The sequence below is a fragment of the Gobius niger genome, assembly GCF_951799975.1.
Source record: "Gobius niger genome assembly, chromosome: 16".
NCBI classification, from domain to species: Eukaryota; Metazoa; Chordata; class Actinopteri; order Gobiiformes; family Gobiidae; genus Gobius; species Gobius niger.
Window position 1 is genome coordinate 12459512 of NC_136867.1, and position 27985 is coordinate 12487496.

The 27985-nt window shown below is 41.3% G+C and overlaps 1 protein-coding gene across 2 annotated transcripts; it reads left to right on the top strand.

Moving 5' to 3' along the window:
• The first annotated feature begins 389 nt into the window (after positions 1 to 389).
• Positions 390 to 27984, top strand: prkd3 (protein kinase D3). 2 transcript variants are annotated; one of them, XM_079573776.1, is made up of 19 exons: positions 390 to 743; positions 1240 to 1775; positions 13884 to 14022; positions 17721 to 17852; positions 18711 to 18868; positions 19305 to 19500; positions 19595 to 19672; positions 19743 to 19929; positions 20025 to 20148; positions 20460 to 20537; positions 22413 to 22689; positions 23432 to 23484; positions 23685 to 23757; positions 23841 to 23947; positions 24022 to 24183; positions 25813 to 25911; positions 25984 to 26251; positions 26720 to 26805; positions 26872 to 27984. In XM_079573776.1, exons 2-19 carry the CDS (start codon positions 1494 to 1496, stop codon positions 27043 to 27045), a joined length of 2673 nt encoding a protein of 890 aa, XP_079429902.1. In that variant the 5' UTR covers positions 390 to 743; positions 1240 to 1493; the 3' UTR covers positions 27046 to 27984. The 2 variants fall into 2 exon arrangements, with proteins under 2 accessions (XP_079429902.1, XP_079429903.1); XM_079573777.1 differs by having other exon boundaries at positions 19308 to 19500.
• Position 27985: the final 1 nt, after the last annotated feature.

Genomic DNA, 27985 nt, shown 5'->3' on the forward strand with positions numbered 1-27985 from the left:
TTAAGGGTCCCCACATTTGTTCATTACAAGAACATAGTTCTTGAAACTGAGGATTTTTTTGTCATCTTACTTTTCTGATTAAAAGTGTATTAATTTAGTATGTTGGTATTCGTTTTATGTTGGCCTTATCTACTTATTCTTTGTACATGAAAGTCCATTGTCGAACTCACGGCTCTGCGTAAAAGTCTTGAACCTAAACAGTTCAAACTGAATAAACTGGTGCCCATTAAATCCCGTTTTCACTTCGTTACTCTGTCTGGTCTGCACGGTGTAGTTTTTCCTCTGAGCCCTGAGCAGACCTGTGGAAGTAACGGAAAAGGAGGGCACATGCGCACTGGATGAGGCTCCTCTGTCGGCGCCATTGCTTTACAGGGAGTGTAGTTCAAATATGCCTGCGCACACATGGAAATCCAATTATGCGGATATAATAAAAGACTCCAAGCCCCAGCGACGGCCGCGGCTCTTTTTTCGTCAAGCGGGGGGAGTAGTCACCGCTGGAAGGATAATAAGATGCGCATGAATTTACTATTTGGGATAAAGATAAGAGAAAATAACCGACTTGCTCTGCATCGTTGCGCTTATAGTTTCTTCTGATGTTTCTGAATCTAATCCGGGACCCACCGTCGTGCTTTTGGCAGCGAGTGAAGATCTATAAAGTTTCGGAACTGCTTTCCTCACTTGATGAAGTTACAAAGTTTCTTCAGTCACAATGGAAAGAGAGGCGCCCTTCGCTGAGAGTAAAGGTAACGCGCCTTTTCACACACTATTGTCACAATAAAGTGTTGATATCCAGCAGTTGGCAAAAATACACTTTTTGTGCAACGAAAGCTGTAGAGAATGTGCAACACATCCAGATCCTTGTATAACCTTGTTTTGCTGGCATTCGAGACATGGCTTGTGTTCTGCCAGCAAGCCACTTACAAGTAGGAGGGGTGCAGATGTGTTCGAGCCACAGATCCAGATGTTTATTAAAAAAGATCTTCTCATGAGCCCGTGTATTATTTGATTGTCTATAGAAGACATTGGGTGATGTCTAGATATCTAGCTGGGAATAGGCAAAAACATCCTGTTGTGGTAGTCAACTGAGATACACGTGACTCAGTTTGAAAGAAGTTTGAAATGCAATCTGTTATGTTCGCTGTTATTTGGTTTGACTGAGGCAGGTGTAATAGAGCAGTATCTACACTGAACACTGATATCTTCATAAACTAAGATGTGTGTGTTTGTTTGTGGTGACAGGCTTCCTGTGGTCACAGTGGATTATGGACTTCACCAAGAAGAAGGAGCTCTACTTCAACATGAGGAGCGTGTCACTGTGATTGTACTGCTGAAGTCTGCATCTCATAGATTGGAATAAACACAAGCTGGAAGTAAATGAAATGACTCAGGACTGCTGAGAAGACTCCTCAACTCTTGGAGTCGATATCCTATAGTTTTTATACATTCAGACTCAGAATCTACTTAACGTTTACATCTCTATCGGAAGAACTCCAATGTCTGCCACCTCTCCCCCAACCTTACCTCGAGCCTTCCTTCACTCTCTCCTGTCCTCAGCTGCACCATCCTCCCCATCTCCGAGTCCGCCTGGGCCAGTCTACACCCGGTTATCCAACGGCAGCCACAGTGCTCCCAGCCCCACCAACTCCCGCGGCTCATTCAATGGGGTGTCCTTCCTGCTGCAAATTGGCCTGACCAGAGAAACAGTCAACCTAGATCCCAGTGACCTGTCGCTGTCAGCTGTCAAAGACCTGGTGTGCTCCATTGTAGACCAGAAGGTAAACATCCTCCCATGAAAGTCTTCTCATTTTAAGTGCATCATGCACAAACTTGGTTTGCGTATGATGTGTACCTAGTTTGTGTTATGGTCATGATATCCATGATGCAGTGCTTTATGGGATTTGTTGACCATGCTCTGATGTGATCAACAAATCAGAAATGTCAGCTTTTATAGTTGGAAGGCTGAAACTCAATACTTACAATTGTTAAGCTCTTAACTGTGGTGCGGTGTTGTGCAACCCCTTCAGAAACATTGCATGTCTTTGTCTCGGAGTACTTTTACTTTAAGCATAGGCTACTGTTGTTTGTAACATATTGCAGATTAATCATCACACCTTGCCTGGCAGAGCTGAGGCATTTGTAACTATAATCCTGATGGATTGCTGCTGCTTCAAACCTGGAATAATGAAATGGCCTCTGTGTGCTGCGTGCACTGTTGTTTGAACCTTTGGCCAATAATGTTGATTACTGAATTTGCCTTTGCAATTATCATCATCTAAATAAAAGTGACGGTGATTAAACAAAGCACTCTCAATCAGCCTCAAGTGCAGTATGTATACAGTTTCACAGAGGTCCTTGTGTTGTTTTAGTGTTACTTTGATTAAATGTAAGTTAAAGCCATTAGTGCTGTGTCTTTGTTGTCCAGGTTGATATTTCGGAGGAGCAGAGGAATGTTGTTGTTCTTTATGAGATCTGCTGATTCAAGCGAGTTATGAGTGTATCCATAAACAGATTACACAGATTAAACTTGAATGTGAATGCTGCTTACATGTGACAGAATAAATGTGGAAAAAGGTCTATCAGGGTCTGACATTACAGTCTCCAAGGGGCTACTAATTACTTTCAGTTTCCTTCAATTTAAATTAACGAGTTGAATAGATAAAATGTCTTCATTACCTAACAGTCAATATGACTTCACATCTGCACCATTGTTTTTCTTTTGAACTACTACCATATCATGCAAATCCTTAACCAGTTCTTTAAAACAGCCATATGGCTTTGATATCACTGGAAAATATGACAGTATCCTTCTGCTGCTCTCCCCTGTTCTTCCCTGTATTTGCTTCTAGCTGTATGAGATGCATGACAATGTTGAGCCTTTATAAAAGTCTGCTCATCCTGCCTAACTTTTACAGCTGAGCTGTTGACAGTTCTCGAGAGGTGTCCGCACGACTCATACTCAGGTGTCTTTCATTGGGGGCAGCACTGAGAAACAATAACTTGTATGGGTTATAGTCAAGAAGTACATTTTCTGTGCTGTTATATTCTGGCCTGCTGTACTGGCTTGGCTCATCTCTGATTCCGGCCGGGTTGGTGCTCTTCCCAACTAAAATCACTTCATTCCTTTCATTCAGTTCACTTTTCTGCTGTGTCAGCAGCTGGACTTGGTTTGGACATACACTAATGTGGTTACATAAGGCTCAGTGTTTTCAGATTCCTGCTGTCATGTATTGGGTCAAGGTTTATATACTAGGGCACCAGAGACCTGAATTTAAATTGTGTCATTATGTTATTCTCAAAATACAGATATGATGAAGCACTGTTCACATTGAAAGCTGTGCTTCTGATTGGCCTTCTACCAAAGAGATCAATACTTGGCTACATGTACCAGGGCCAGCCTTTGAACTCAATAACCTAATTTTAGCAGCCTTTTTGTTCAGTCCCTTTCATTTACTGTGAAGCAGCCTCATTCTTTCATAGGTACTTGTGACTATCCATGGCTTAAGGATAGAGAGAGTTTTCCCAGTGAAGTTTGTTGCCTCTCTCCGAGGGCAGCTGTGAAATTTCCAGATGGCTGTTTGCTCTTTTACTGTGTATAATGTTTCATGGGTTTAAGTGCAATATTTCATATATTTCCTGGACTTTCTAGCGTTGAATTTATCTCATTGTTTGACAGGGTCATGGAGTCTTTCCATATAGCAGTGCATTGTATAGATTTTGTACGCCTCATTCCTTTTCAGGCTTGGAGTCTACCACATGACTTGGCAAACACACCATGCGCTAGATTTGCTTTCAGTCGATGTTTTGCACTCATCTGAATGTGGTTTTGATAATAGTTGCTTCTTGCACCACACTCATCTTGATGGTAGTGGTTAGTCTGGCACATAGGTTCAGATCAAGTGCAGCCTGCGGTTTGTCTGCAATTGTAAGTGAGCATTTCATTTCATTGACCATTTGGTACAAGCACCAAAAGGTTAGCTATAGCTAAACTGACAGTTGCCATCCTGTTCAATGACTCAACCCACAATAAAAAACGGGCTTCCTTGGTGCATTATCTGCCAGAATGTAAAAGAAAAGGTTTTATATGTGATACATACAGCACATCATCATTTACGCCTCTAGTTTGTATATTCATGTTTCTATATTTCGTGTATTGTGTCGTGACAAAAAAGCGTATCATTCCAGTTCTACAATTGACCGTTTTCTTCAAGTCCATGGAGTCAACAAACGGAGCTTTTTGCTCTGTTTGTTGACTCTTTCCTTTCACAGTTGTAGATCTTACTGGCGATGGCCTATTGACAGCTCCCGAGAGGCCAGCTTCGCTCTCTTGTTTCTGTGTGGGGTTCCGTCTGTTTTGTGGCTTTGACTGAATGGCATGAGATAAACATCCATTGCTTCCACTTGTTGAGCATTTCCTGTTTTGTGGCGCTATAGTCCTCGTCTCATGCAACAACCAGTGTGTTAAGCGGCGGTGGCGGCACAAAAGTTCACCACTCCTTGAGAATGGCTCCCAGTTAGCCAGCTGGTGAGCCCGTACCGCCAGTCTGGCCGAGCCGCGCATTCCTCTTCACTCTAGCATTTTTGGAGGATGATGTGATTCTCTCTTGGTTGGACAGAACTGGGCCACAGGGAAAGTGAATAATTTGTTTCGACTCAGCTATGACTTTAGCACCAAACATCTCCTGAGTGATGTAATGGCACTTGCATAATATATGAAATGCACTTTATTGATTACAGAGAGCTGTTATGTCAGTGGGGTTTATGTGTGCATCTAAGCATGACATAATATTTTCATCAAAGAATACTGTAACTGGAATGATGTTACATGTTCTGTTGCGGAGTAGTTTTCATCTGTCTGTTGCAAAATGTGAAGAAATCCACATACAGGAAAAAAGAAAAGAAAAGATAAACTACTACGCAATACTGGGAAAGTACAGTAAATCACATCCCCTGCTCTGCTCCAATCGAATTCGCAGCCATGTGTTACTCCAGAGGACGCAACAAGCATCATGATACTGTTGATTCTTGGAAAGCATTAAATACAAAATTCAACTGAGAAAAAGCAACCCAATATGTTCGGTTCTAGTATAGTTTAGGTTTTTATTCCCATTTTTAATAGTTTGTAAGGTAAGTAATAGCTGCGTTATTGGCATTGTGTTCTGTTCATCATTATTGTTTTAGTTTTAAAGGTGCAATGTGCAACTTTTTATGTTGAAAAAAAGTTGATATTTTTTGCGTACTTGACCTTGTTGTGACCCAGCGGCTATATGAGTGGTCAGCACGGTGCCTTTACTTTCGATCACGGTGGTCTCTAAGACGCTCCAGGATGAATTGTTTGGAAGGTTTTTTCTGCGGACGGGCCCTCTCACCAGAAAACCTACAAAACAATTGATCCCGGGGGAATGGAGAGACCACTCTGATCGGAAGTGAAGGTGCCATGCTGACCACTCATACAGCCGCTGGGTCACTACAAGGTCAAGTACACGCAAATATTAACTTATTTTCTTTGGTACATAAAAAGTTGCATAATGCACCTTTAACAAGAAGGCTCAGACGTTTATGCTCTAAATGCTCTAATTACTACAATTCAAAAGAGACAACCGTTCTTGTTAATAAAGCAGTTTGAACATTACAAGTTCCTGGTGGTTACTGGCCTGTAATTGTGAAGCATTACACTACAAGTATTTGAAATCATTTTTAATGCCACATTGATGCACAAATTGCAGTGGTCTGTCCTGCACAAAAGTTTACACATGCTTCACATACTCATTAGGTTCCATGAGCTCAGTTTCTGCCGCATACTTTCATCGTTTATTTGAGGTGCAAAACTGAAACTCAAATGCACATGCTTTTTTGCTCCTCTTTAGCACACTTGATCAGTTTTTCACTCGTGCAAACGCCTCGTGAGTCATGCCCAAAATGTCCCTTCCTAATCAAGCTCTTTGTTCTTTCATGTTCCAGCGTTCTCTAAAATGCACATTGTGAACTAAATCGTGATTCAAAAACAAAATAGTTATCAAAGTAGCCGTCTGACGAGGTGGGCAGTGAAAAAGTATAGCATATTGCATAATAAAAAACGCTTTGCTGGTTCAAGAATCAATTAAGTTCTTCAGCCTTGGAATAATTTGTGGAAAAGGTCTAAACAGAGGGAAAAGGGAAAATGGTCTCTGATGTTAAGTGAGCGAAGTAATTTCTACCATCTGCAATGCACATTTCTCCTTTCTTGTTCTGCTTTTAAAGTCTAGTGGCAAGGCGGAGCTGAGGTCCCAGCCACACGAGTCAGGCAATGACAGAGTACAGAAGAGGGTCCCTCCAGTGAAAGAAGACTGGCGGCTCGGTCAGGACTGCTGGTAAATGGTATACGAGCCTCAGGAACATGGGAGGGCTGCTGTTTAGTTTGTGCCCAAACCATCAAAAACACAAGCTTGAATTTAATGCAGTACGGGGTTGCGCTAATGTCCTCTACAACACTTGACTTAGGCCAGTGTAGCAGATAATCCCCAATCACTCCAGTCTTTTAATGCTGGCTGCACATCGGGTTCTAAATGTAATTGAAGTGGTCTGTATTTTGACATCACGTCCTCCTGAATTGACAGTACCTGTGGTTATTACACCAGGCATCCCCTATGATGACTTCCATTCATGCAATTGTGGCCTAATATTGGATTTATTATATTCTGTAATTTTCCAGTCACACCGGATTCTAGGTAGCCTATGAGTTCAGAATTTGAATTTACTAGAAATTATGTCCTGCAGCAAAAAAGCAACGTTGTGAAACCGATGGGAAGTATTAGTAATGCAATTGTGTAAGAAAAGTTCAATAGAGATTTAAAGGTCAGCCTGGTGTATTTGACCACAATTTCAGCGTATTTATGATAGATGTGTTTAGTTAATCTTATAGGAAGCAATCAGCATTTCAGCTTAATTTTTCATGTCACCGTATAATTTTCTCCAGCTGTACGGACCATTCTGTCCATTCCCTGTTTGAGTCCCTCCCTTTTTCCATATTCCTCTGACTCCTACCCTCCAATCATGTTGTGGTCTGCGGAGTAGTGCTGTTGGTTCAGCTTGTGCGCCTGTATCCAAGTGGTCTTTTCTCTGGCCTGCACTTGCTCCTCGTCAACTGTCCATTAGGATATCACTCACAGTTTAGAATTGGTTTGAGGCTACAGGAGACTTTTGTTTGGTTTAGGGAGTAGTAGTTTTTGTACTGCGCTTTCTCAGCAAAAATGCATGAATGAAAACAATTGTACTATCAATGAAATGCTACTCTTTTCAACAGATTTAAGCACTTTAGATACTTTACCTTCATTGTTGTTGTTGCTTGTCTGTCTATACTTATTAGCCAGCAGAACAAGTAATCAAAGTAAGCCTGTGCACTTTACAGACCATGTCAAGGGATACAAAAAAACAGCACACAACTCTGGTGAAGTGATATAACAATGGTGGCATTAAATTAAAAACTTCATGCTCTCTTCTGAGTCACTGCAGAGTATAGTTTTGCTGTACTTCAAAAGTCATGAGATTAAGATACATCGTGGTGCTGAGGTGCTGGCAGTTAGAGGTCTTGGGAAACAGGTGTAGTTAGCAGTTATACCAGTGCACTCTGTGGTATTGATAGAGCAGGTGCAGAACCAGGGCTCCACATACATTTCCCTCAAACTGTGCTCTGTAGAGTTTACACTTTACCTATTAGCTGTTTCAGCTGTTGCTGATATTGGGTTAATGGGTTAACAAATGCATTCAAACAGCCAACAAGCACAATTTTCTTTTTTACTGTCAATATCTAGTTATTTGATAAACTCTGCTGATAGAAATACATACATTGATATGATACATTTTACCTAACTAAATTTAATACAATATAATGTTCTCTGTAACAATCGGTAATAACTTGTAACTTTGTGTTAGATACACAATGGCATAATATGTATTTGTAGTTTGTAGGTACAAAATATAATAATGTAATAACTTATACCTTAAGCCGTAACCCTAAGGGTCTCGTGTCCTATTACATTATGTACCTACAAAATACTAATACAAGTTATTTCATTGTGTATCTAACCCATAGGTACAAGTTATCACAGATTGTTACAGAGCACAGTACATTGCACTGCATTTAGTTAGGTACAATCTATCAAGGTACTGTAAAATAAAGTGATACCTAGAAATGTTCCATAATGGCTTTGGAATATAGATTATATAGATCTGATCCCTGACGATCCCCCGACTATTTTGGTGAATCTTTAAATACAGACTTCTTCTCTCCCACTACTCCAATTGGTCAGTCTTTGTCATGCTCTGAGTGGGTTTTTATCCAATCCCAGTGAAGAGTGAACTTTCAAAAGCAACGCTTCTGTTCCATCTTAAGGCCATATAAAGATACTAAGTGATCATGAATTGTGATAAAAATTTAACTGTAATCTTGGCTCAAGGAATATTGTGACATGATAGTTTTTTTTGTACATCGCCCACCTAATTCCCATGGGTCTTAGAATATGACACTGCTTGTGTGTGTGACTGTGAGTGCCGTCATTTAGCATCAATGTACCAATGCCAAGTTTAGTTCAGTTCAGTTTTTGGATTTCTCATTACTAGTACTACAATATTGCACCTGGAAAGTTGTGAAATGTGTTTATAAACTCATCCCTTTGAAGAACTGGGATTTTAGAAATGTAGGAGAGTTAGGTGCAACTAACGATTTAAAATGTAGGCAATTCTTCTTTCTTACGCTTAAGTCGTTTACTCTCATATTTTTTTTTTTTCATAGTATATCATTTTGGTCTATTCACACCACCGGTTTCCTCTGACTGTGGAGCCTCAGCTGGTCAGTCGCCCGGAGCTGTGTGTCCTGCTAATTGAGGACTGCTTCCCTTCAGGAGGAAGCCGCTGGGTGAATGTGCGGATGAGTGGCCTGAATCTCCACACGTTGGAGAAGTCTGTTTGAATAGGAACCATATGAGGATAGTAGTTTGCAGCTCCATACAGCCCCTCACCCCACCGCTCGCCTCCAGCTGCACTGTGTTTTTCTTGGCCTGCGCCTGCAAACAGAAGAGCAGCTACTAATGTTCAAATGAAATGGAGCGTGCTTCTCAGTCTTTCCTCCATGTGGTCACTGCAAATGACCGTGACCCATTCGTACATCTAACTCTGTGGACAGCGGAATTGTAGCTCAATAATCAACCGAATAGAGGTTAAAGCAGTACTAAGTAACTCGTGCCCCTAGAGGCCATATACGCCACTGCAGGTGTCGCAGCATGTTGCCTTTTTTTTACTCAATGAGAGTATATACTACGCTGGTAGAAAAGACAAAGGGAGAGAGGGATATTGTATATCCAATTACACAATGGAGCTAATTTTTTTTCACTCAAACTCGGCTGTAAATACTGTTTAAGTGGCGCTAGCCCGCAGTTAGTTTTGCCCGTTAGCCTGTTAGCTTCTTTTTCGTGATTCAATTAGTGTGTATTGGGGCCTCCGACCCGTACGCAGCGAAGTTGCAATTGTGGTTTTCTGGCCAGAGACACCAGGGGGAGATGAAAGACCCCCCAATCATCCCATTAACCCCCAGAGGGAAAACGAAAATGATTTATTTAGGTAAACAAGTTACTTAGTACTGCTTTAAGCACATGCGTTTTTCTAAACAGAACTGTCTGCAGCTATACAATTTATAGAATCACAATCCACTAAAGAACTAAACAATTTTTACCTTTTCCCATGCACACCAAATGTACATCTCAAGGTTGCATCTGTGACACTGTTTGTGGAGTTACAAGATCTTTTAATTTGATTGACCCGGATTGTGACTTCAAAACATTCTTGTCATTGTTTCATTATTGAAGTTTCAGAGAACTTGTCAAAAAAAAAAAAAAAACAGACAAAGACCATGACACACAAGTGAGTAATTCACAGGATTGGTTCAGGTTTGGTTTTCCTGGAACTCTTTGTTGTGTTGTTTACATGTAACCAATGCGATTCTTCCCCCCTTTCTGTTCTTCTGATGCATAATAACACGTCATACCAAAAACAGTGAGCCCAATAGCCGATTATTTAACAAGATAACAATTCCAGCTAAGCATTTGAGAACAACATGGCCCCAATTTCGTCCCCGAACTTTAAAGCCAGCACTTTTGCTGCTAACTAAGAAGCAGAGGATGTTTTAGTGTTCAGCCGTGTTGGTTGATAGGGGCTTTATCGGTCAATGGGCCCTTTTATGTGTGAAATAAAAGCACCTTGTGTCATTAGCCTTGTGACCGCTTTTATCTGACCTCCTCAGGCTCTGTGTCCTGAGGGTCTCACCACCTGACTGCTCTCACAAAGTTCACAAGGGAATAATACCTGATGGAAATGTCTCTCTTTTCACTGTTTTCATATCTTTAACACTGCGTTAATAATAGTAGAGTTATGCATAATGTAAATGTAAATAGGATTTGAACTGGATTTCATTTGGACTTGTACATTTATCATGATTCTACAGTATTATGTAAAAGATCACCATAGCCATCTTTTTTTCTATCTTTATTGAGTGTTGACAGTACTACAGCTTTCAGAACCTTTATATATTGAGTAAGATTATTTGTCCAACTTATTGACCCATTCCCCCAATATGCTATTGGGCAGCCACAAAACAGCCCCTCTCTGGGTCTGATCAGGAATGTCTAGCTTTAGGACTGGTCTAATTTGGATATATATTTCACAACCTATACATTATACACACGCCACTTTCTATTGTGAAATACGTTGCATACTCATCCCGCTTTTTCCATTGTATGCAACTGTCCCAGGTTTGGCCCAGTGCCAGCCCAATAAAGGTGTTAGTCAGGCTGAGGCCGAGCAGCGCACTTTTCCTTACTGTAATCACATGGCCATCTGTCAGCGGCTCTCCTCGCTGCTTCCCTTTTGGCCACACAGCACACTGCACACCCCGACGCCTGACCACATCAGAACATGCACATTTTGTTCTCCACACGCTCTGTCCTTTGTGACTGAGTGCTCTCACAGTCACAGTGGCTTTATGTTGTTTTACAAGGACAGCAGAGAATGCAGCAAAACAACTGGCAGGCTCCGATACAGTGGGAACCAGATGTTTACATACACTATATAAAAAGATATATGCATTTTTTTTCTCACTGTCTGACATGAAACCAGAATGACCTTTTACTTTTTTGGGTCAATTATGATTTTCTAAATTATTTCTATTTGCTAAATGCCAGAAGAATGAGAGATTGAATTTTTATTTTTTATTTTTTATTTTTTTCAAAGTGAGAAGTTTACATACACTAAGATGACCTTGGAAGCACAAGTCTGGTTCATACTTGGGTGCAATTTCAAGACACTTGAAAGTGCCAGGTTCATTGGTTAAAACAATGATGGAAATGACCAGTCATCATACGGATCAGAAAGAAGGCGGGCTCTGTGTCCCAGAGATGAACGTGCTGTGCCTGAAATGTGAATATCAACCCAAGAACAAATACAAAAGACCTGGTGAAGATGCTGAACCTGGTAAGAGTTTGTCATTATCCAGAGTGAACCAAGGCCTGTAACGACATGGGCTGAGATGGTGAGAGGGCCAGGAAGAAGCTCTTACCCCAAAAACATCTGCCACTTTGGAGTTTTCAAATAAAGCAAGGATCAAGACTTACATGTTTTGAGACATATCCTGTGGCCTGATAGGGGGGTCAACTGGCACTTGACAAAATAGATGACATCTTGAACAAAGAACACTATGTGGAAATATTGGAGCAACATCTCAAGACATCAGCCAGGAGGTTAAAGCTTGGGCGCAGATGGGTCTTTCAAATGTACAATTCCCAAAGCAAACTGACAAACTAGTTAGAAAGTGGCTTAAGAATAACAACGTCAATGTTTTGAAGTGGTCATCACAAAGTCCTGATCTCAATCCAGTTGAAAATATATGGGCAGAGCTGAAAAGGCATGTGCACACAAGGTGGCTAAAAATGTGGCTCAGTTATACCAGTTCTGTTTGGAGGAATGGACCAAAATTCCTGCCAACTATTGTGAGAAGCTTGTGGAAGGAAATCCAAAACGTTTGACCCAAGTTATACAGTTTAAAGGCAATTCTACCAAATATTAATGAAATGTGTGTAAACTTTTATCTTTGTATGCAGACTGAAGGTGGTTTATTCTTTATGCAATTCCTGCAGAATCACTTCAGATTTGAAGACTTTAAAGAAGAAGGTGGTTGCATGTATCAGGAATGGCATCCTGTGTTAATGGACAAATTGCTGCACATGACTTGGTGGTGACCTCTGTAGGGAAAAGCCAAAAGAATTCTTACAAAAGTTATTAGACATTGATCATCCTCCTCACGTTATCTTGCATCATTATTCCTTTTAACAGAATTTAGCCTGTCAATGGCAGTTCATCCGGTTCAACAAAAGCTTCTAGTGCAAAGGCCTTCTCCACGCTCGCCCTCCCCAGCCTGGCTCGAAGACCCCACACACAGCGGCGCCCTTTTGTCGTCATTTTAAGCATGTGTGGCGGCGGCTGGTTGAGTGAAAGGGTATTTAAAGATAACTATTGACGTCTAATCTTTTATTAATAAAAGCAGTGTCCATACCAGATGGATTGGCCATTGTGCATTTTGTTTTGCCTTATGACCCCCCTGCACTGTGCTGAAAAGAGGTGATGGTGAAGGGGCAGCATAACCCCAGTGTGACACAGCAGCCAACACAGGAAGAACATCATCGCCTCTGCTCATGTTTGCAATGATTCATCTTTTATTCACAGGTTTTGACAATGTTTAGAATGAAGTCATTCCCAAGACGAGTTCAGGTTTGTAATTCTTGCACACATTCAGGCACAAAGTATCAACACTGACTGTGCTTTGATCAATAGCCGAATGCAAAAACACGTCTTTAATCTATTGTATTATCTATTCTGCTGCATCAATATATTGTGGATTCCTGTGATATGGATGCTGTGATAACGATAATTTGGTCTTGCCCTAATTCTTGACAGCGTAGGCCATGTTTTTGCCTTTTGACAGATGACCCAAGTCGATTATGCTGTTGAGTCATATGATACACATGTTTTTTTCTGAGCCCCTCTGCCTGTCCCTGTGCCTCTGGATCTGCGTATTTGTTGGCAGTTACATGATCCAGGTGTCTTATTCGTCCCATGCCCAGACTTTGTGCCAGGTCTCGTGTCCTACACCGTAGCAGCATTGTTTTTTAAAGCCCATTGTGCTTGACCCCTCTCTACCGGGAAACAGCTGGTGGATCAAACTATGCCACAGTTCTGGGCATCAAGGTTGAACCCATGCCTCCGAGTTAAATCCCAGCTCCGGACAAAAACTTCCCAGATTTTTCACGCTATCCTGTGCAGGAGATGAGGATCCCCCTGGATTTTTCTGCACAGAACTGTCAGGGAAGGAAGAGTGGGCCAAACGGAAGCATAAAGCCCCTTTTTTTACTTCCTGGTCGGGTGATGTGACATTTCCTCTTGATATTCAGAGCCGCTCCTTGATAAGAGCCAGGCTGCCTGTGTCATGTATGTGATATTTCAGTGCTGTCTGCCTGCAGTGAGCTTGCAGCAGGCCGTGGGCTGCTTTCAGCACAGGAAGTGACTCAGTATTGACTGGCGCTGAACTTCCTGTACGCTGACTCTCCTCTACTCGTCTCAGGATGTTTACCTCCTCCTTCTGTCTCCATGACCCACCCTTCTTCCTCCATCATGTGACTGAAGCGCCGGTTTACTCAGCTGCAGTTCTCGACCTAACTACTGTCCACTTGCATCTTGGCAACTGTGTATTACAATGTGCTATGAATCATCGCTAGGTCATTTTGATAAAGTAGTAATGCAAGTACTTCACCGCACAAGCATGAACATAAAAGTTAGATAAAGTCTTTGTTGCTTTTGTGTCCTAGTTTCCAGAATGTGGCTTCTTCGGCATGTACGATAAGATCCTGCTCTTCCGCCACAACCTCCATGATGAGAACATTCTGCAGCGGCTCACCTCAGCAGAGGACATCCATGAAGGGGACCTTATCGAAGTGGTGCTCTCAGGTGAGGGTCAGTCCAGTGTAATGTTTGACGGGATCCATTCCCGCTGAACATGTATTACGTCTTTGTCACCAACTACTTGTTTTTTGAGTTCGCTCCTGCTGCCCATGATGTTCACCAATTGCTTTTTCACCACAGTCACCATCTCCATTTGGCCCTCAAATTATTATTATGTCTGATAATTTTCCTCTCCTGTACATACTCACTTGTTATATACCAAACCCACTACTAGATCCCACACCTTTACATATGCTAAAGCTGTGCCTAATACTCCTCACAATTCTCTCCAAGTTTCTCGGCAGGTGCTTTTTGGCTTCTCTCGATCGCTTCCTGCCTTAAGTGATACTTCCTGTGCGGCGCTGCGAGACCCAATGGGCTTAGACTATCTGTTCCATTCTAATCTGTCTCCGCTGGGAGGCACCTAACACCACCTGCACTGCGCATCCCCCCCTCTTCTCCAGGGCTGCGTACGGGATTTAGATTCAGGGGATGACTGTATAGTAGTTAGCAGGATCTAAGGCTACACTAGGCATCAGGATTGAAGTGGGGAGAACTTCCTCTTTTTTTTGTTTCTGTCTGTGTTTGTCATGTGCTTTTGTGTCAGTAATCGTCGCTCTCTTTTCCCCTGCTGCTTTCGCTCGTTCTAATCTCTGCATATCTTTCTAAATCCAGGGTGTAAAGCCTTGTTTTGTTGTATTGTTGGGAAAAGAAAATTCGTGGCATGAAGTGTACCTGAAACATACACTTACGGCGGATATGAAGAAAGAAAAAAAAGCGAACTGTCTTGAATGAAGCAACATCTATATTATTGCAATAGGTTACTGAACCATTGCAACACAGTGCTATAGTTTAAATTCAATAGAAAATCGTAAGCACGTTTTTTTTTTTGTTTTTTTTTTCAATTGTCTTAAAACAAGCTTTAAAAGATACAAAATCATGACCGACTGGAATGGATGTAAACTGAACAATAATTTGGCAATATCGTGTGCAGCTCTACATGCTTTTGTCAAACCCAGCTTTTCACATAACAGCTACTGAATGCGGATTTTATAAGCACAATAATCTGCATTCCCCAGCCTTTTCCGGACTCAATTTGTCTGCTGTAATTTGGACTTAACCAACCTGTTGCGGCTGTGGCGCAGATACTGGGCTCAACTGTCTGCCGGCTGCAGAAATGGTCTTTTTCTTGGCTGCGAGCTCAAAGCAGAAGGCCTGTTGCTTCCTGCGGTAGGTGATTTGAGTTGGACCCGTGCAGTGTAAACAGGCTGTGATGCGCAGAGAGGGTCAGGACACAGTGGACCATGAGGTTTGAGGTTTGGCCTGACCTGACCGTGTGTTCCTTTGTCCTGTTTCTCTCTCCTGTTTTTCCACCCACATTCTCAGCACGGCGAACAGTTCAAAGATGATACCGTTAATTGGGATGTGACAATATTGCTATTCTTGTGAAATTTTACCACAACGAGTCTCACATTGTTCTTTGAATAATAACAAAGTGTAAAGTAATAATAATTTCAATCATTTTTGGAATATTATTTTTTTAAATGAATTTTATGATATTGAAACCTCCCTTTACACTGCAGAAACCATAATATGTAACACTTTATATTGAGGGGTGCTCGTTAACTATAAATAAGGTATTATTAAGCTTTAGTTAGTAATTAACAGGCCATGAATGATATGCCAGTACAGATATTAATAAGCTGCTTAGTGTACTATTATCTATTACCATACTAGACGGCCATTAATAATATGCTTATTCATGGCCTACCCCCAAACCTTAACCCTAAGAAGATGACTAATGCTTATTAATGCCATATTAATACTTAACAAGCACCCCTTAATATAAAGTGGTACTTCACAATAAAGATCTATGGTGAGAATTGCAATAATGTCTTGATTATTGCGTTACCAATATTAATAAGATCAACACAGTACATTTGTATTGTGCCAAAACAAACAAAATACTAAATCAGGACCAAAATTATTATTTTTTTTAATTATAACTGTAACTGTGTGGTTATAGTTGCATGTATTTATTACAGTCAGATGGAACCTCAGGGATTTTGCAATTCAATGAATATTGTGCCACTTAATAGAGTATGACGATGTGTTGTGAGGCTGTAAAGTCTCCAACTTCTCATTGTCATAACACAGGAAAAGAGGATCTGAGGCACTCTGACTTACAATTAAAAGTCCTTTATTATTTTAATGGACAAGCCGACGTGTTTCGACCAGGTGGACTTAAATACTAATTATGGGAGGTCACATGACCATCGACAATATTTACAAACTAATTTACAATAACATGTATTGAATACAAAAATATACAAACACACATTATGGAGAAAGCGAAGCATATGATGCACAAGTAAGAAAACACAAGATGACAGCTGCAGTTCAAAACAAGATGGCCAAATGTGAGGACCGCACTTATATACATGTCATTCAGTGCACTGAATAAATACCCTTTAACGACAATACCATGAAGGGACAACGTGTCCAACCATTAACCAACCATGTTTTTAAGCATATTCCCTGAGAAAGGGAAAATAAATATTAAAGGACTTTTAACTTCGATTTAACAATTTTGATACCTGATCTTGGCACCTGCACCTACATTTTTGGACCTACTGATGCACTCACTTTTTTCTGTTTTTCCTTTTTTTAAATTGTCATATTATGTAGAAAAATCTTTTTTTTTTTATCATTTGGAAAATATTTCAACTTTTTTTAAATACAAATATTGTATTCATTGCATGTATTGGCCATGCTTGATGCTATTTAAGATTATAAGACACACATTATATAACACAGGGACTTTTTTCTTCCTTACATAAACCTATGCACACTCAAAAACAGGTGATCTGTATAAGCATCCTTCTCTTTACAAACAAAATGTCAGCATCATCCACCAGCTGTAGTCTGGAAAGGAAACAATATGAGATCAAATACAAAGCAACACACTGGCCTATTGTTTATCCACTCTGTAATATTCTGTGAAACGTTGTTGTGGCTAATACTAGGGTCCTGTTTGGTGCTTATTGTTTGCACTCAAAACATCAGGTGACGGCAGTTTTCCGCTCACTTTGCAATATTTTTCTACATGACTCAACTGAGCACAAGGTCAGACTTTGAACGACTAAGTATTAGTATTACAATCTGAAATTGAATAGGTAAATATTTCTTATTTGTAAGTGCTGAAGCCGTTTGTGTTTGAATCAGCTGCTGCAAGTTTCCACAATGATGTCACCAACACCAGCAAATGCCAGAGGCGACTGTACAAATTAACTCATGTTAATTTTTAGCCCATAATCTGAAAGACTCAAGCAGAGTTGGAAATGTAATGACTCCTAATGGCATTTTATGTTGTCATCTTTGCACATCTTTGCATAGGCATAAATTAAACTAGTCTGACTTGACCTCTAAATTATGTCCACAGGCAGAGGTGCAGAGATGAGAGAATTGGTCAGACTGTGTGTGTAACAGTTGACTGACTTTGGAAGAAGGATCTGTCAGTGCTGATGTGACGCCCTCTGCTGCTGCCTCTTAGCATAGCACTCGGACAATGCAGAACAAATAGAGTCCACCTTATTTGTTTACATCATGTGGGATATAAATGCTTTCATGTTTGACTGTAAAAATGTGAGATCCTCTTCAATTTCATCTATGGTTCACACTTCTTTAATCTTCTACTTTTTTAGCACAAGCAACAGTTGAAGACTTCCAGATCCGCCCTCATGCCCTCTATGTGCACTCGTACAAAGCCCCCACCTTCTGTGACTACTGCGGGGAGATGCTGTGGGGCCTGGTCCGGCAGGGGCTTAAGTGTGAAGGTTTGTCCTGACACACACCTGACAATGTCCATGTACACACTCAGTGAAGCCTATTTCTATCATTATTAAAGAAGTAAATGATTCTACCCATCCCAATTACCCAGGATATAGACTCTTTATGATCTGCATCTAAGTCCTGTAATATTACAATTCAAATAGGCAGTACATGCAGTAAATATCTTTCACAATGTTTGTATTAGTGGTGCAATATGCAGGGAAGAGCCTGGCTGGTACTTGGATGGGAGACCGTTTGGGAACACCAGGAAACCTGGGTGAATGTAGTGAGTGAGTGAGTGGTTGGTGGTGGTTGGAGGGGTCGATGGCGCAGACTGGTAGCCTTGCTTCCGTCAGTCTACCCCAGGGCAGCTGTGGCTACAATGTAGCTTACCACCACCAAGTATGGAGTAAATGAATGATGCAATGTAAAGTGTCCAGAAAAGCCCTATATAAAACCAGTGCATTATTATTATTATTATTATTATCATTTTCATGAAAAAAAAACTAGCTTGATTAAAAATATTTCACCTATCCCAGCATGATCACATGGGTCAAAGAGATTTTTAGAAAAAGAATAACTCTTTGGAGCCAGGCTTTTAAGATGTTCTTGGGACGTTTGAACTTCTATTAGAATCAATGCGCCCAAGTGTCTCTTGGAGGCGCCCCTGGCCACCAGGGGGTGGTATTACAGCAATGTCAGCTCCCCACCATAAGGACCATACAGAAGCACGTTCCTCGCCCATTGGAATAAATTCACTGTTGTAAATTTTGCCTCCCTCCTGTACCTCCTTGTGGTTCGTTGGAGACATTACACATCGTACCAGTGTTTGAGTATTAAACAGATGTACTTATTTTTTCTAGGATGTGGGCTAAACTACCACAAGCGCTGTGCCTTCAAGATCCCAAACAACTGTACTGGATTTAAAAAAAGACGGTTGTCAAATGTCTCGCTGCCTGGACCTTCTCTGTCCGTCCCGCGGCCTGCTCCAACTGAAACTGCTGTGCTTGTCCTGGAAGAAGTAAGTTTAGTATTTTTATGATGCGTTAAGAAGTGTCCACCTGTTTCCGCTTATCACACTTAGCTTGTTAATCCACCACGACTGAGAATTGTGTTGTTTGATAATGCACTACATCATTTCAAAGACAGCTGGGAGATTGTGCAAGAAAATAAATTCATCAATTGTTTTGAACTTGTAAAATGTGAAATAAATCCCAAGCATCTGTTGTGCAATCACAGAAATAGAATTGAGAAAGTCTTATGAAATGACTAACTCTATTAAATAAAAACACACTGTACACTATGGTTGTTTCTGACTCGTGCAACCTTGTGCAAACCATGAAATCCAAAAATCTACAAGATTCCACCTTTTCTTTAAAAAACAAATCTTCTCGGGTCCAATTTCTCTTTTTGATTTCTGTAAAAACTATATATCTTTTTCTCTTCTGCACCTCCAGCAGCAGAGAACCCATCAGGAAGCAGGGAAGCGGATCCTCTCGTGGAGTGGGCGGCCTATCTGGATGGAGAAGATGGTCCTGGGCCGGGTTAAAGTGCCACACACTTTTGCCATTCACACCTACACCCGCCCCACTATCTGTCAATACTGTAAACGTCTGCTCAAGGGCCTTTTCCGACAGGGGATGCAATGTAAAGGTCACTATAACTACATTTAAACCCTTTGCGTTTACCCTTCTACCCGGTTATGAAAAGAACCCTCTAATGTGTGCTTTGCTTTCCATTGAACTAGACTGTAGATTCAACTGCCACAAGAGGTGTGCTTCCAAGGTACCAAGAGACTGTTTGGGGGAGGTGGATTTCAACGGAGGTAGGAAAATATTGTCTGATAACATTTTAATGGTGCTAGACCTTATTATGAAATTGTAACGTTTGCACAGAGCCTTCCAGCCCCGGGCCTGATTCTGACACTACAATGGACACGATGGAGGTGGACAGCGGTGACATCGACGGCACCCGAAGCCTGGACGACCCAGAGGAACCGTCCACGCCAGACGAGAGGATGTTTGACATGGACTCACCCTTTCTAGACAGAGAGAAGGATGAGGAGCCTATTAAAACTATAAGGTACGCTATTAATGAGGGAAAAGTATAGCAGGAGGACATTTGTGGAAAAAGCTGCTGCAGGTTCTGATTTAGTTATTGTATTTGTGTGTCTCTAGCCCGTCCACAAGTAGCAACATCCCCCTGATGCGGGTGGTCCAGTCCATCAAACACACCAAAAGGCGGAGCTCCACTGTGGTGAAGGAGGGCTGGATGGTTCACTATACGAGCAGGGACAACCTGGTATGAAGGAAAACACCAAAGACATACAATAATCAAGCTTTTTGTGATGTGATATATTGTCAGCTTCGTTGCCATATTTTGGGGTTTTGGGGGGAAATGGGGGGAAAAAAACACTTCCTCATAGAGATTAAGACAGAAAATGTTTCTTTCATTGTTACTTCTGATTGGCTGAGGGCAGTGATACCTAAACATGCAGCAGGGTTTGGGGAATAAAATGAAGTCAAAATCTCAATTTGTCTAAAATATTAGGAGTGTGACTATTATTGTACTTTTATGGATGTGTTGAGATAACAGGCTTTTTTCTATAACAGAGAAAGCGACATTACTGGAGACTGGACAGCAAGAGTTTGACCCTCTTCCAGAATGACACAGGAGCCAAGTTCTATAAAGTAAGCATTGGCAATTCTCTCAAAGAACATTTTCATTTTAAGAAATGTCTCATACAAAACACATAATTCTTTATCTCGAGCTATGTATTAGAATAAAAATCATTGTACTTCATGATAGTAAGAGTGTGTTAAGAAGTTAAACAGTAGTTCTGAAGTGGTTAGAGAAGAAAGTGTGCAAATTGTCCCAATGCAACTGCAAACTCCACTGAGGTCACTTTGTCCCACTCAAATTTCCCCTGTGGTTTTTCACTCTTCACCACAGTCTCTGTATGAAGTGAAAGTATTTTGATCATTTGCTTTATATCAAATGCGGCTTTTTATGGGGTTTCATAGAAACTGAAAAAGGTGATTAAGTTAAATGAGTGGAATAGGAAAAACATAAAAATATTTCAGTTTAAGGCTTCTTTTACTAAAGGATTATTAGTTACATTACTAATATATACAGTACTTCAAGTTAAATTCTGACACTGAAGCATACTGAGTGAACCGTCTTGCAGTCACATCTCACTGGTCTTCAGTGCATTACAGCAGGAGCTTAATGGCACAGTAATGACACAGGAAGATATGAGGGAGAGATGTGTTGCTGGAGGTAAAGACTGTCTGAAGCGGTGTGGGACGGGGTGGACCTTTTTTTTTAATGCGAATGTTACTGTTTTTAACACAAAAAGCTATTAAGTTGTGGTCTGAGATACAGTTTGGTGAAGTGGGACTTGGAGGGAAGTGGTGTAATTTTTATACCTTTAGGCTGTTCACACTGTAACTGAATGGAAAACCTCTTGTGCATAATGGTAACTGTGTTTGAAGGGGCTTCTTATTTAATTTGGTCTTGGCACACTTAAAACATGAACGTTTACAGTTTGAATATGCAGTATATGTAGTTGAGTGTGCACTGGACACTTCCAATAAGTTTATGTAATTGTTTAACCACAGACACACGCACTCTGCATCTGGGAAGACTTCTGTTTTGAGCTTCCTTTTATTTCAGTGAAGGTTTGAAGACTGCTCATCAGTCTGTGGCTACTGTCCCCTCTTCCCTTTTTCTTTATACTTCAATCTGATTAACGGTGGTCGTGTGGCGGCTCGCATGGCAACCATTTTCACCATTTGGAAGTCATAAAGCCTGTTTGAAGATGAGACCCCTGTACTTGTGGCTTTCTCTGAAGAACCTTTATGGGGTGAGGGGCTTCTCTCTGTCAGTCCTGTCGTACTGCACTGTGTACCCACACAGACCCCCACACTGTGTGGTGAAACAGTAGATACAGTTCTTTTGGTCTTCAGTGGCTGGTGGTAGCGCCAGAGGCTCATGCTCATAGGGCCTGGTTGGCCCTGCCTTGTAATCAGGGAAGTGGAGCGCTCGTGCCGCTGCAGAGCCCTCTCACGTGACCCAGTCGTACTAACCACAAGCCCTCCATGCGATACTCCGTGGTCAGCCGCATGGAGGGCTGAGCGTGTGCCTCCTTCCGATGCCATTGGCTGAAACTTTTTTTCCTTTTTAGACCCTCCTTCTTTGCTTTGATTTGACAGAAAGTTTGAAGAGGAAGGGGAACTTTTAAAGTGTGAGCCAAGTGTCCTTTCAGTGGGTGCTGCTGTGAGTAGGTTAGGACTTGGACTATAATCATCAGTGTGATAACAGCTCTCAGGAAGACTGTGCACATGTTCAGTTAGTTGCACTGAGGACTGCATCTTCACTTACACTGTAGCTACATTTAAGTAAGTATCAGTGTATGATTTATGCTTTAATACTTTTAATTCACTTTTTTTGCTGTTTTTTGTTCTTGCAAATTAGTTACTTTGATTATCACTGGTTCTGGTTCTTTGTTGTAAAGTATGTGCACTTTATTTTTTTAATCCACTGGTCATTTTATCTTCACACAGGAAATCCCACTGTCTGAGATCCTCCAGGTTGAACCACCCAGAGACTACCGTAACCTGGCGCAGGGCAGCAACCCACACTGCTTTGAGGTCATCACAGCCACAATGGTGTACTATGTGGGGGAGAACAATGGCAGCCTCTACCACAGCCCCGCGCTGGCAGCCTCTGGAGTTGGCCTGGATGTGGCACAGGGCTGGGAGAAGGCCATCAGACAGGCCCTGATGCCAGTGACCCCTCAGCCCAGTGTGGCCAGCGGAGCAGGGCAAGGCAAAGATCACAGTAAGTCGAGATCCATCACAGATACTGTGTAATGGCAAAGGAGGCTTTTGTTTGGATTGAGTTAGCATTGGTATCGTTTGCTTTATTATTACATTTATTATCGCCCGCTTATGTTGTTTACATTCACTTATTTAAGTGTAGCTGATTTTATGATTAAACATAGCAATAAGAGCCTCTGAAAACAATTGCAAATACCGAAAATACCTTACGGTGTTATTGTTTTTTTTTTCTGATTAAGTTACATGGGATTGGAAAGTTCATCAAAGGACTTCCCTCATATTCATAAAACATGTGATCATCAGACAGGAAAAAGCAACTCCTTATTTAATTACTACAGTTTGAAATGGTCTGTCAATCATTGTTAATATTAAGTCATGCAAGTAATACTGTATGTAGCTTGAATCAAAGCCTTCTTACGACGTGGAATTTATTATGACATATTGTTTCCCTCAGCCTTTCATGTCTGCGTTTCATGAGTCGGGAAGCATGCACAATAGGGGTCTGTGGCTGTTTACATTTCCAGGCACATACTTACGCTGTTGGGTCACACATAGCTCCACAGATCAATTTTATATGCAATTTATTGAGTAATAAAATGCTTCATTGTGCTATGACTTACTGCCTCCAGCTGCACAAACAGGGCAAAACAAAAGTGCTCCGAAAACTCGACTTGCTGCTAATTCTGTGGTATCGGTCGGACCTAAGTTGTTGAAAGTGGAAACATTGTGTGTTTCTTCTGCAGAGGAGCTGTCCATCAGTATATCTGTGTCCAACTGCCAGATTCAGGAGAATGTGGTGAGACTTTTTAACTGTTGCATAATTTCCCAGCACTGCCTGCACACTTTACAGTAGCAAGATAGTGGCTGCTGTGGTCAACCGTTGTTAATCTATTTTTGCATAAAGAGAAGAAGTAGAGTCCTTGAACTGTACTTACAGCAGATAAAGCATTATTTTCTAAGCCATTAACCACCACAACGTCTTGTTTTTGTTATTAGGACATTGCTTCAATCTATCAAATATTCTCAGATGAAGTGCTAGGATCTGGACAGTTTGGCATTGTTTACGGAGGTATCTTTTTAAAGTCTTTTTTTTGTCTGTTAGTCTGTAATGTTTATAGTTGCAATAATATCAATTCGAACAACATTTTAAAGGCAAGCATCGTAAGACTGGCAGGGATGTGGCCATCAAAGTCATTGACAAGATGAGGTTTCCGACTAAGCAGGAGAGTCAACTTAGAAACGAGGTGGCCATCTTACAGGTAATGCTCATGAAAGTAAAAAGCATCAACCACTAAATGCGGCTTTGTAAATAACATCCGTTGACCTTCCTCAGAACCTGCATCACCCGGGAATCGTCAACTTGGAGTGTATGTTTGAGACACCAGAGCGGGTCTTTGTTGTTATGGAGAAGCTGCATGGCGACATGCTGGAGATGATCCTCTCCAGTGAGAAGAGCAAATTACCCGAACGCATCACCAGGTTCCTTGTCACACAGGTACGAGGCGCATTCTATCTGTAAAGGTTACTGTGTTTTACTTAAATTCCCAACAAAAGGGCTTGTGAGCTCATCAACGCTGTATGTGATTGATCTTTGACATAACTCTCCTTGCTGATTTACTCGACTGTAATCGTGTTATCACTTTGCTGCTTTTGCCTGGTCCTCGCCCACACGTTTGGCCTATGTTGGCAAACGACACATAGCGTTTTACCTTAGCCCCAGGGCCTGTTTATTCTTGTGGTTTAGTCATTGAGGAGAATTGTTTACAGGAGCGGCCTGCCTGGCATCACAACCTCCTCCCTGGTAGTAGATTACAGCCTGCAGTGCGCTGGTGGCTTTGTGGCCTGATTGCGAGTGCAGCGGGCCTTTGCACAGTCCCAGACAGCAGTGAGGCCATTAAGGACAGCCCCATTAGTTGGTCCAAGCTTAGTTCTGATGTGGCCTGGAGGTTCTCTGTCAAAGTCAGGGTCAGGGGGGAGAGCCAGCCACACTGAGGTTTGGTGCCGGGCCATAGGCAGACGTGCGTGCTGCTAAGCGAACTCACCAGACTTCTTTAATATAAATGAGAGGTTAAAGGGAGAAAATGCACGTGTGGGGAAGTAGTGGTCAAGATGGAAGCTTTTAGATGCGTTAGTAAACTTGCATATACAGTAGTGTCCTCATAGAGCCGTTGCTGGTATTTATTCAGGTAATGTGCTGTTTATGCCTGAACAAATTGGTGTGAACTAGGACACAGCACAAAAAGTCTTTCTCTTCTTTGGTGTGCTATATACTGTATGTAAAAAACAACAACCAACTCCATCTTTAGTGATACAACATTAATATTATATAGTTATTTTCTTCAAAGCATTTACCTTTTCTCCAGTTCGGCTTTACTCAAATCTAAAAGCTTCTCGAGTGGAGCTCACAGGGTAAAGCCTCATTTAAAAGCTAAGGCCAACTAAACTCATCTAAACTTCTTCCTTGTTATAATTGTCGTTTTTGGTTGTGTTTTTGCTGCTTATTTGACATTTTTCTGTCACATTTTTGTGGCTCGATCGCAGTTACATTACACAAGAAGCTTAGATGAGTCTAGATGATCTAAGCTTTCAAATGGGGCGTTACATTGGCCTATAGGCTGTAGGCTCTCCAGTCGAGAAGCTTTTAGATTTGTGTAAAGCTGGAGAAAATGTGCTTGGTTAAGGTGGGGGTTAAGAGGTTCAAATACAGTATCTTGGTAGTAATGTGCACGTTTACTTTATACTGCAAGAGTCGAGAGTCAAAACTTAACAGTGAGACTGCAGCTAAAATCTAGAATTGACTTCCTGAAGGGGTGAGACAGAAGTTAACTCTTACAATGTTGCAATCCTGGTTCTATTGAGAGAAGTATTATACCTGCTTTCTTTCAGTGCTTCCAAATTGTTGTCTAAATCAAACAGTTGATTTGCCTTTTAAGTGTAATTTAATGTAGCTTACTTTTAATACATGTCCAGTCAAGCACTTTGAATTACTTTGAAAATAAACATTGACAGTCAAACCTTGCCTTGCCTATTATGCAGCCACAAGGGGGCAGTGAAGAAGTACCCTTCTCATGCTTTCTCTCTTTTTTTTTGGTCATATACATTTTGTTTTTTTTTATTTGTGCAGATTCTTGTGGCCTTGAGGCATCTGCACTTCAAAAACATAGTTCACTGTGACCTAAAGCCTGAAAACGTACTACTAGCCTCCGCTGAGCCCTTTCCTCAGGTAAACACTGCAGCATTCACCTCGCAGTACACAGCCTCCATGTGCTGACCTCTGTCCTCTCCCCTCTCACAGGTAAAGCTGTGTGATTTCGGATTTGCCCGCATAATTGGAGAGAAGTCCTTCCGGCGGTCAGTGGTGGGGACCCCTGCATACCTGGCTCCAGAGGTCCTGCGCAGTAAAGGCTATAACCGCTCGTTGGACATGTGGTCAGTGGGTGTCATCGTGTATGTGAGCCTGAGCGGGACGTTTCCCTTCAATGAGGACGAGGACATTAATGACCAGATACAGAACGCCGCCTTCATGTACCCACCGACTCCCTGGAAGGACATCTCCACAGAGGGTAAGAATTAGCTCCTTTCATTTTCATTACAGATGACGGTTGTCTGATTTTCTTTCCAGTGAAAAACTCCTGTACGAATGTAAACTTACACACATTTGTTTCAGACAGTTCCCCTACTTTTCTGTGTGGTTGAAGGAAATCCCCTTTTACTTCCACTTCTTCATTATGGGCTGGATAAATATGTCATTTTAAATCAATATACAAACTAAGAATTTTCCGAATTGAAGTTGTCATGTCACAGTTCATAGCTTTTTGATTTGGCACAGTTCTCATGTAGTTGCCTTGATGTGATTATATTTCATAAATTGATGAGTTACTGTTTGTTACTTCTTTGATAACACAGAGGGAGCACTACAACATGTCTAACCCCTACACTTTAAAGTGGTTCTCAAGTAAAATGTGTATTAATACAGTTAGAAAAAACTTTGAATTGAACACTGTCAACAACTAATGCAATGTTTCTTACAGCTATAGATTTAATCAACAATCTCCTGCAAGTCAAGATGAGAAAGAGATACAGTGTGGACAAGTGTCTGAGCCATCCCTGGTTACAGGTGACTGACATTTAATTGTAACTTAAAAATATACAGGGTATTTATTTATTTATTTCCCCACTGCAGGACTATCAAACATGGCTGGACCTGCGGGAGTTTGAGACGCGGCGGGGCGAGCGCTACATCACCCATGAGAGCGATGACGTGCGCTGGGAGGAGTATGCAGATGAACACTGTCTCCTTTATCCCAAACACTTCATTATGGCTCCGAACCTGGATGACATGGAGGAGGACCCCTAGTGGACGGGGAGACTTTCTGCGCTCTGAACGGCGGGTGCAGAGACTATTTATCATGAACCTTTGGGAGCAGTAGATTTCTCAAAACCTCCAGCTGTTTGTTGTGGAAACAGTTTTGAAATAAGGCGCAGAATCACCTTATAGAGACTACAAAGAAATATCAGGAAATGCGGGGGAATTGTACCACAACGAGAGACTGTTGGAAAAGACTCCTTTTCCCCCCTCCTTTTATGAACATGCTTTCTTTCATTAATGTGAGACAATCAGAATCTTCCAGAGTTAGCTGTACAATCAACAATACAAAATGCAAAACATGAATTCATTTTTCTTTTGCTTGTGAAGGATGGGAGACCAGAGAGCTTTCCCAAATAAGGAGTTAAGGGCAAATTGTCACAAGGGATTCTCGCTGTCCATTTCATTCTTTTGTCTTAAAACTGGAACATTGGTTTTAGGATTGAATTGATTTCAGTCATCGTGTTGAATGTTTTGCACTCTTTAATTACAAATGAGCATCGCAAATGGATCGAAAACACTATGCGCTGCTATTGGACATCAGCTTAAGTCCTCAGCAGACAAGGGGGGCACAACACACCCACCCACCCCAGCAGGTACATGTCTCTAGTCTGTAGAGTGTGAGCTGCTAGTGGCACCGAATCATTTTTTTCCGTACAAGATGTGCTCAATTTAATGTATTTGTTTTTTTTACTTGTATTAATATTTTAAATTAACGTTGTATTTTACTTGCTACAAACCAAACTCTGAAAAGCTGTTAAATGCAATAATAGAGGCAATAATTGTCTGTTTCACTCCAAACCAGCGACAGACATCAAGGACTCTTGAGAGCAGCACAGTCCTGTCTATTCTGCAATTTTTATGTGACTTTTTTCTGGAATACATGTGTCAAGAGAAATGTTTTTCTTTTTAATTCCATTGTCAAAGCCTA

What these genes read in the sequence shown, in the direction of transcription:
- prkd3 (XM_079573776.1), top strand. Translation starts at nt 1,494, where the DNA reads ATGTCTGCCACCTCTCCCCCAACCTTACCTCGAGCCTTCCTTCACTCT. An exon ending in TATCGAAGTGGTGCTCTCAG is followed by an intron (nt 14,023 to 17,720) that starts GTGAGGGTCAGT and finishes CTACTTTTTTAG; the next exon opens with CACAAGCAACAGTTGAAGAC. An exon ending in GTTTGGCATTGTTTACGGAG is followed by an intron (nt 23,758 to 23,840) that starts GTATCTTTTTAA and finishes AACATTTTAAAG; the next exon opens with GCAAGCATCGTAAGACTGGC.